The 9,439-nt window shown below is 39.0% G+C and overlaps 1 protein-coding gene across 2 annotated transcripts; it reads left to right on the forward strand.

The window, feature by feature from the left end:
• The first annotated feature begins 310 nt into the window (after positions 1-310).
• Tnks (tankyrase) lies at positions 311-7,624 on the forward strand. 2 transcript variants are annotated; one of them, XM_066396600.1, is made up of 20 exons: positions 311-925; positions 1,540-2,068; positions 2,119-2,288; positions 2,344-2,427; positions 2,483-2,643; positions 2,700-2,831; positions 2,883-3,054; positions 3,104-3,218; positions 3,381-3,494; positions 3,548-3,713; positions 3,769-3,988; positions 4,046-4,278; positions 4,329-4,443; positions 4,566-4,775; positions 5,548-5,748; positions 5,900-6,090; positions 6,144-6,312; positions 6,364-6,487; positions 6,567-6,697; positions 6,761-7,624. In XM_066396600.1, the coding sequence occupies exons 1-20, from the start codon at positions 733-735 to the stop codon at positions 6,865-6,867; spliced, it is 3,537 nt and encodes a 1,178-aa protein (XP_066252697.1). In that variant the 5' UTR covers positions 311-732; the 3' UTR covers positions 6,868-7,624. The 2 variants fall into 2 exon arrangements, with proteins under 2 accessions (XP_066252697.1, XP_066252698.1); XM_066396601.1 differs by having other exon boundaries at positions 4,569-4,775.
• The last annotated feature ends 1,815 nt before the right edge of the window (positions 7,625-9,439 follow it).

Genomic DNA, 9,439 nt, shown 5'->3' on the forward strand with positions numbered 1-9,439 from the left:
TTATAACAATCTTGAGGATTAGTTTATTTTCTTAATCTAAGCTATCTAGATATAATGTTTATTTTGACTTACGTTTGGCATTCCTACATCTATGGAGAAAAGTTTTTGGAATCAAATTGCTTCCTCTAAGTCAAGACTAGTTGCCACAGATACGACGAAATAGAATTTAAATGTTGATCGGAGTCTTGGATATTACGGAAACTAACGTAATATTAAAGGTAACAGTTATTTAACAGTAAAAATTCAGCTCACATTGCTGCCAACAGATCTTCTGTCATTGTCAGTGCTGATGTAATTGTAATTGTGACGTCATACGAGATGTCAACTAGCTAGCTTTTTCACCAATTTATCCTTATTTTCCAACAATTCCCATCTTGAAAGTGGTATAATATCGAAAAAACGATCGTTATAATCAACTTCTATCTATTGCACTTAACTGAAATTAACCCAGTTATTCATCCAGTCAATTATCGTACCGTAATCGTGGCACTTACAATCCGTGTGCCCCAGTTTCCCCGTCCTTAACACCTCTGCCACCGACTCCCCCATCATAACATAACAACAAAGAACTAATATCGGTATGACTCAATTTTATTAGTTCAATTAAACCATTGCAAAACATCCATGGCAAAGAAGACTTTCACCTGTTGTGTGGTGGCACTTAATTAAGCATTTAGAATGGCGCACAAGGTGGAGTTTCCCACAATGTTTTCCTAAGAAAAAGAGCCCATAATGGCAACCACCAGAAGGGACGTTTTGAAGATATCCATGGACCCCTTGCCGAGTTCCTCAGACCCTCTGAGGGAGCTTTTCGAGGCCTGCAAGTTGGGGGATATTGCCAGAGTTCGGAAGTTGGTCACTCCAACAACTGTGAATGCAAGGGACACTGCAGGGAGGAAGTCAACACCTTTACATTTTGCTGCTGGTAAGATAATCAAAGATTAGTTCAATTTGCTGTAGTTTTGTTAGTGTGCAATGGCTCAGTTTGAGTTAAGAGATTATATTTTGCTGATGGCAAGAAGTTCAAAATTTAGTCCAATTTGTGGTAGTTATGCTAGTGTGTCAGTTTGAATTGAGATAAGTTCCATTGGGCCTCAACTTGAGCTACAGTTTTAGGGAAGTTGAAACCTTTGCATTTCTCTGTTAGCAAGTGATAAAAATTTATTTCAATTTGCTGTGGTAAGCCATGGGTCAGTTTGAGTTGAGATATGTCTTAATAACCTTAAATTAAGCTATAATTAGTATGTAGATATTAGAAGAGCTTTTTTACAGAGCTACAATTCTCCTTTCTCTGTATTCACATAATTATTGGGGTCCTCTAGTAGGTCCTCACCAAAATCTTATCCAATTTATATGTTGCACACTTCCTTGTATTTTCACCAGGAACACCTCCACACAAATACCAACTAGAACTATCTCATAAGAGTCTTTTGCTTACCAGTTGAAGCAAGTTATCATTACTATTATAAATTATTATTAATTTCCTCCCTTGAAAGCACCTGTAAAGCATCTTTAGCACCACCCCACTTGTAACTTTAGGATACGGCAGAAGGGACGTTGTAGAATTCCTCCTCTCAGCCGGAGCTTCAATCCAAGCTAGAGACGATGGGGGTCTACACCCTTTGCACAATGCTTGTTCTTTTGGTCATGCTGACGTTGTGCGACTCCTCTTGGAAGCAGGGGCCAGCACCAATACTCGAGACAACTGGAATTACACTCCCTTACACGAGGCTGCAATTAAAGGGAAGATCGACGTTTGCATTGCGCTTTTGCAACATGGAGCTGACGTAAATATTCGCAACACTGAAGGAAAGACTCCATTAGAAGTAGCTGATCCTGTAACACGGCCAGTGCTAACTGGAGAGTATCATAAAGATGAGCTATTAGAGGCTGCTCGTTCTGGGGCTGAAGACCGGCTTCTGGCCCTTTTAAATCCAATAAATGTGAATTGTCATGCTAGCGATGGGCGTCGATCTACTCCTTTGCATTTAGCTGCTGGATACAACCGAGGAAGGGTGGTTCAGTTATTGTTACAAAATGGGGCGGATGTTCATGCCAAAGACAAAGGGTGAGCATGTTTTTTTCCCTACAGATATTTGTCTTATGAGTTATATTAAGTGGGTTAGTTCCACTTCACAATGCTTGTTCCTATGGTCACTTTGAGGTGACCGAAATGTTGATCAAGCATGGAGCCAATGTGAACGCTAACGATTTATGGGCTTTTACCCCCCTTCATGAAGCAGCCTCAAAGTCCCGAGTTGAAGTTTGTTCTCTGCTTCTCAGTGAAGGTTTGTTACAAATCAATTGCTGATGAATACATCTGTAAATAGTAATTTTATATAGGTGCCGATCCTTATCAACTAAACTGCCACTCAAAATCCTCGATTGATGTTGCGCCCACTAGGGAGCTGCAGGAGAGATTAGCCTGTAAGATTTGAAAAATGTCTCAAAAATGGGTTTTGCTAATTTTGAAGTATTGTAGATGAGTATAAGGGGCATTTGTTGATAGAAGCTGCCAGGCAGGCAGATAATGCTAAGCTCAAGAAATGTCTTTCTGCAGATATAATCAGCTTCAAACATCCTTATTCTGGGGACACCGCTGCTCATGCAGTGTGCGCGTCTTTATATCCTAAAAGAAAACAAGTAGGTGCTGATTATTACCTCTTAAATTAGAGTTTCACTAGGAGATTTCTTAACAGGTTCTAGATTTGTTAACCAGAAAAGGAGCACCTCTGAACGAGAAAAACAAAGAATTCCTTACTCCTCTGCACATAGCTGCGGATAACTCCCATTATGATCTCATGGATGTTTTATTGAGAAACGGTGCCAAGGTGCTTACATTATCCATCTATTATTTGCCATATTAGATAATTGAACTTCAGGTGAATGCTCTTGATGGGTTGGGTCAAACGGCTCTTCACAGATGCGCCCGAGATGACAACGTTCAAGCTTGTAGAATTCTCTTATCGTACAACGTAGATACTTCGATAATATCTTTGCAAGGCTACACTGCGAATCAGGTGGCCTCGGATAATGTACTTAAAATCTTGCAAGGTAGTAATCGAGAATATTAAGTTACACGCAAATAATATTTTTGGTATAGATCCTCCAGCAGTTCCTGCAGATGTCGAGAGTCAATTGTTAGAGTCAGCGAAAGCCGGAGATTTGGATCAAGTGCAGAGATATTTAGGGTCTTACCCTCATATTGTAAACTGCAGGTAAGTACAAGCAAAAATCAGTTTTGCTATGTTCAATGAAGGTTTTTATATACACTATTAGTGAAGAGAGCATTTGAATGCAAGGTACTCCTAAAATATCCCAACACACCCACACAACATTTTCCTTCTTTTCTTCTTAGTATTAAATACGATTTTCCACAGAGATTTAGATGGTAGACACTCGACTCCTTTACATTTCGCCTCCGGTTATAACCGCGTTCAAGTAGTAGAGTTTCTGTTACAACAAGGCGCCGACGTGCACGCTAAAGACAAAGGGTAAATATAGAAATTCTATTATTTGTATATGAATCATGGCAATGTTGTTTCAGGGGTTTAGTGCCTCTTCACAATGCATGCTCCTACGGTCACTACGAAGTGACTGAATTATTGGTCAAGCACGGAGCCAGCGTAAACGTGGCCGATTTATGGAAATTTACGCCATTGCACGAGGCTGCCGCCAAAGGAAAATACGAGATTGTTAAGTTGCTTCTCAAGGTATTTATTGTCAATAAACTTTTCCATTTTTTTGCATTAAGTGTATTTAATGTAGCATGGAGCGGATCCTAGTAAGAAAAACAGAGACGGAGCTACTGCTCTAGATCTGGTGCGCGAGGGAGACCAAGATGTTGCCGACCTTTTGCGTGGTAATGCGGCCCTGCTGGACGCTGCCAAAAAAGGCAATTTGCAGAGAGTTCAAAGACTGGTCACGTCAGAAAACATTAATTGCCGAGATGCTCAGGGAAGAAATTCAACTCCACTGCATTTGGCGGGTAAAATTTACTTTTCTATGTCCATTTTATAAATGTACTGAATTGTTTTATTCTTAGCTGGATACAATAACGTGGAAGTAGCAGAGTATCTCTTGGAAAACGGAGCAGACGTTAATGCTCAAGACAAAGGGGGCTTGATTCCTTTGCACAACGCCTCGAGTTACGGCCACTTAGACATTGCTGCACTCCTAATCAAGTATAACACAGTGGTAAATGCCACAGATAAATGGGGATTTACACCATTGCATGAGGCTGCGCAGAAGGGCCGAACCCAGCTATGCGCCCTTTTGGTAAGTTCTTAAGTTGTGTAGATTTCTTACCATTTTAATTTCATTTTTAGTTAGCTCATGGAGCTGATCCATTCCTGAAAAATCAGGAAGGACAAGCTCCGGTTGATTTGGCATGTGCCGATGATGTTCGCTGCCTCTTACAAGACGCCATGGCCTCCCAGCAAGGTGAACTAAGTTGTCATTACTTTAAATTTTTAAACCGGATTTTAATCTATTTTACTATGACTTTATGAATCCAGCTTTATGCGTGTTTGCTGTGAGTCCCTTTCACCCTCATATTGTTGCAGCAGTACCAACAGCAACAGCAGCCCCTACATCTAGACCGCCCTCCATAGCATTACCGCCCCATACTCCAAGTCCATCCATTACAGGAAGTACCATAAGCGGGGGTGCCACGGCAGAGACGGTGGTGATGCCTTCTGGGGCCGCTGTACAGCTTGTCGTGCCAGCTCCGGCCTGCGGCAGCAGGGCTAGTGTATCCATGGGAGTTCCTGAAGGTATTTTTCCCTATTCCGAATAAGTTTTTCTAATACACAGGGTGTTTTCTAAGTATGGTACATAACTTCAGGAGCGTATTCTGTCGCTAAAATAAAGGTAATTTTGTTATATAAACTATATCCCAAAAGTGTTTCGTTACGGAAATACGGGTTATGAAAGTTTCATTAAAAAGTTACGTGGTAAACGTGGCCAATGTTTTTTTTCAGCATTTTTTTCTTTTTTAATCAATCAATTTGGAAGGAAAAAGGTCTCTTGACGTTCTTTCGTAGGACGCACCGTTTTTGATAAAAAAAATAAAAGACGTAGTGTGCCGTAATGTAATAACTACTATTCATGAATGAATAGAGAGCCATTTTTATATATTTTTTGCTTTTGAGCCATTTCAGCCTTAGTAAAGTTATTCATTTTCGAATTTTAATATCTTACGCACAGATAAATAAACAGTTAGTGACTAGTAAAATATCAACAATTAAAAAAGAACACTGACGTACCACGTTTACCATGTAATTTTTTAATGAAACTTTTATACCTTGTATTTCTGTAACGAAGCATTTTTGGGATATAGTTAATATAATAATATTACTCTTATTTTAGCGATAGAATACGCTCCCGAAGTTACCTACCGTACTTAAGAAACGCCCTTTATTTGGTGTGGCGGCTCTATGCGTAAGTGGACTTCGATGTAAAGCAAAGTCGTGTAGGGGCGGGACCTGCTTGCCGTGCTCAATGACTCAATGCCGTAATGAGCAATACGTGAATTTCTTTTTTAAGGTGCTGCCACTTTGGATACTCCCGAAGACACTAACGAAATCCATTCTGTGGCCAAATTCCTGCAATCGCTGACTTTAGAGCATCTGCTGGACGTCTTCGACAGGGAGCAGATCACTTTAGACATTTTAGCCGAAATGAGCCATGAAGACTTGAAGCAAATCGGAATATCTGCGTATGGGCTCAGACATAAACTCATCAAAGGTATCCGAATGAAATAGATGACCTTTGGAAAAAACGATTATTATTGCTGGCATTGTAAATATGTAAAAAAATAGAAATTTGGTGTCATCTTAGTCGTACGCTGTTCAGACATCTCTATATAGGACGCCATAAACAAAGCTCTTTGGTTTAGGGATGGAGAGATTGGTCGCTAATTGTGGAGGATTATGGTCAACGCCGGCCAACCCTGGAACCCTTTTGGTTGACCTGTTGCCTGATGATAAAGAGTTTATTACAGTAGAAGAAGAGATGCAGAACAGCATTAGAGAGCATAGGGATAACGGGCATGCTGGAGGAGTGTTTGTTAAATACCACATTGTTAGGGTAAGAAAATTACAACCAATCCTCATAAATATCACTGAAGTGTTCTTATTTAGATCCAAAAAGTCCAGAATAGGAAACTTTGGGAACGATACACGCATCGTAGACAAGAAGTGGGGGAGGAGAATAATCACCAATCCAATGAACGTATGCTTTTCCACGGATCACCGTTTATTAACGCAATTGTCCAGAAGGGTTTTGATGAACGGCACGCCTATATTGGAGGTAAATTATATGTTTCTACTTTCCCAGTAAATTGCAAGTAACATGCTATAGGAATGTTTGGTGCGGGAATATACTTCGCGGAGCATTCCTCAAAAAGTAATCAATATGTTTACGGAATCGGAGGCGGTACCGGTTGTCCCGCTCACAAAGATCGAAGTTGCTACTCGTGTCACAGGTAAATTTTCATTTTTTTTTGTTTTCCCAATGAAATATTTGTTGAATCTTTGTATATGTAATAATGTGATAATTATCAGACATCTCTTGCTATGTCGAGTTACCCTCGGAAAGTCATTCCTGCAATTTAGCGCTATGAAAATGGCTCACGCCCCTCCTGGCCACCATTCAGTAGCAGGCAGACCATCTGCGGGAGGGCTGGTATTCCCAGGTAAGAAAATATACATTTTCACACTTTACTAAAATTTCACACACTACTAAAATCCCCCTTCAGAATACGTGGTCTATCGAGGAGAACAAGCCTATCCAGAGTATTTCGTCACGTACCAAATAGTAAAGCCCGAGGAGAGTTTAAGTGGGACCGAGTCGGATGTTAGATGATTTCAGGAACAATGGTTAATGTTTCAACCTCCCAAATCGTATAAAGACTTATTTTGTGGCCTGATGTACAATGCAGTCAGGTGTTTGGTCCCTGCGAGGAAGAAGTGCAGCTGCGAAGGGCGAAAGAAGTGACCGTTGCGCTGTTCAGCGATTTTTCATTCCTGTCAAAGCAATATTTAATGGCGGTTTTTTCCTTGAAGGTGCTGCATATTTGAATAGTGCTTTGCACACTTTATCCTAAAGGATTTATGCAATGTGTTCATTATTATAATTCTTGTCCATTGAAAAAGACCTTTAGAACTTCCCAAATTCTCGGCGACGACTCTCTGAAGGTGTTTTCTCAAATTAATGTCTAGGGATGATGAATGCGGCTTATTTCATCGGAACTCAACCACGGTGTATACAGAGTTATTCAAGTGCGCCGCTCGTTATTAGTGTCACCAAATATCAGTTGAATTAGAGTAAACTAGCACTTTTTGTCCTTCACACGACTGACCCATCGGATTTTTAATGCGACGAATAACCCTGTATGTAAAATCCGACATTTTTTGAAGTTATAATTATTGTGATTACAATTTATTACATTATTAGCCCTCTAAAAGCTAATATTACAAGTAACCACAGGTTACAGAAAATGTGATATTTTACAAGTTGGTTTTTAAGACGATACGTAATATCGATGTATAAGCGGTGTGCGGTGTTTTCACTATTTTAAGCTCCAATGTTAATCACATTTCAATAAAAACCTATTTATGTAGTGTGTTTTTTCTTGCTTTGTAATTGAACCTATCATCAGTTGTACTGAGTAAGTGTGTGTCGTAATAAAACGCTTATAAATGCAAACAAATATATTAAACAACTAAATCGCTTAACATATAGAAGATATTTACAATTTAAGAAATTTTACAAATTAATATAAATCATGGTGTAGAAAAGACAGTCACACGTAAGTCAATTACAGGGCGATTACTGCTGAACGTGAAAATTAACTCCATTGTTTGTAATAGTTGATCAAGTGCGAAATTACGCATAATAGAGAGTTTTTAAGCCTTTAAAATGAGTTGCAGAAATGCAATTAGTGTTAACACAGATTTTACGGAGCTACCCTTACAAAGGACTGGCCAAGCGAAAATCATGTAGCACGTTACTATTAAATTTAAAAATCTGTTCCAAAACAGACAATTCAACCAATTTCCATTTTTCAAAAATCATCGATAACGTTAAGAAGGCGCTTAACGTTAAGATTAATACATGTGAAAATAAGTGGCTGCAAAACTCTCTATTAATAGACAGTTTTCGGTAGAGCTAAAACAGGACTCCGACTGACCCTATTTGGCAATTCTGACATAAAATGTAGTTTGTCTTCTATCGCAGGCCTTCCCTAACTTTGACACGGTCCACTCAGCAGCATTTCTTGACGTGCAAAGCACCAGTCTACCAATTTTTCTACGAAATATTTCCATAAACGTTACTGCAAACGATACGAAAACGATTTCGTGATGCGTCACCCCCGTATTTTCCGTATGTTGGTTAATTTGATACTTACATGCAAATTTGTCGATTTAATAGGTACTAGCACGAACGAGCTTGACACGAGTTTACCCAACAAACTCGGTTAATGAATCAAATATGTCATATAATTCTGGACAAAAAAATGAGTTTGGAGGCCAACTCGGGTTAAGTGAATTATTGGTATGAATCACAGCCTCTAAGCCATGCTTCAGAGTTAAGCCAGCTAAGAATAGGGAGGCTTAACGTTTATACTTGTGTTACATTGCTAGTGGTTAACTGCACCGAAAACTGTCTGATCTAAATTGCTACAGAAAATAGTCGGAATGACAAATTTTTCCGTCCTGTTTCAGGGCTCGTGTTTCGGTCATTTCTTAACTAATATTGAAATAAAAATGTTTTCTCCATACCATACAGGAAGGAAAGTGCCTTTGCAAAATGTCTGGTTTTCAACTCACTGTATTCCAGAATTTTCTGGCCAGCAACTACCTTAAAATATCTTCTGGCCGAAGGCAACATCGACAACGTGAAGGATGGAAAAAGTTGCTTACAGCGGTAGAAACAGCTTGATTGAATGAAAAAATGACTATCGAATTAAAACAGAAAATTTGAAAAAATACTAATGCATTATTTTGAATTTCTATTTTTATTTTAGCAGGTTCAGTTATTATTCGTCAATTTTCAAAAGTGCTAAAAATGGTACCAAGATCTTAAAAAACATTTTGAATTACCTTTAGTTGAATGTGTGGTACTAAGAAAACATTTTTATTTCAATATCAATGTATGTCACTGATTTTAGAAGAAACGGAAAAAACGTCGTCCCGGCTATGTCAATCAGCAATTTGTTTACCAAGGCAGCAGTGTGTTTCACGTAAAACAAAATCAATCCTCGGGGGCTTTTTCCAAAAAATCTCCAATATTTAACAATTTCTAACGGTCCCATCCTTCAAAGAAAGCAATTTTAGAAGACATTTAATACCATCATTTGCGGAGATCTTTGTGGAACAAGCCCCCTTATAATAATAGCCAGACAGACCAATAAAAAAGGTCACAATTCAATAGG

Source organism: Euwallacea similis, chromosome 13 (genome assembly GCF_039881205.1).
Source record: "Euwallacea similis isolate ESF13 chromosome 13, ESF131.1, whole genome shotgun sequence".
Classification (NCBI taxonomy): domain Eukaryota; kingdom Metazoa; phylum Arthropoda; class Insecta; order Coleoptera; family Curculionidae; genus Euwallacea; species Euwallacea similis.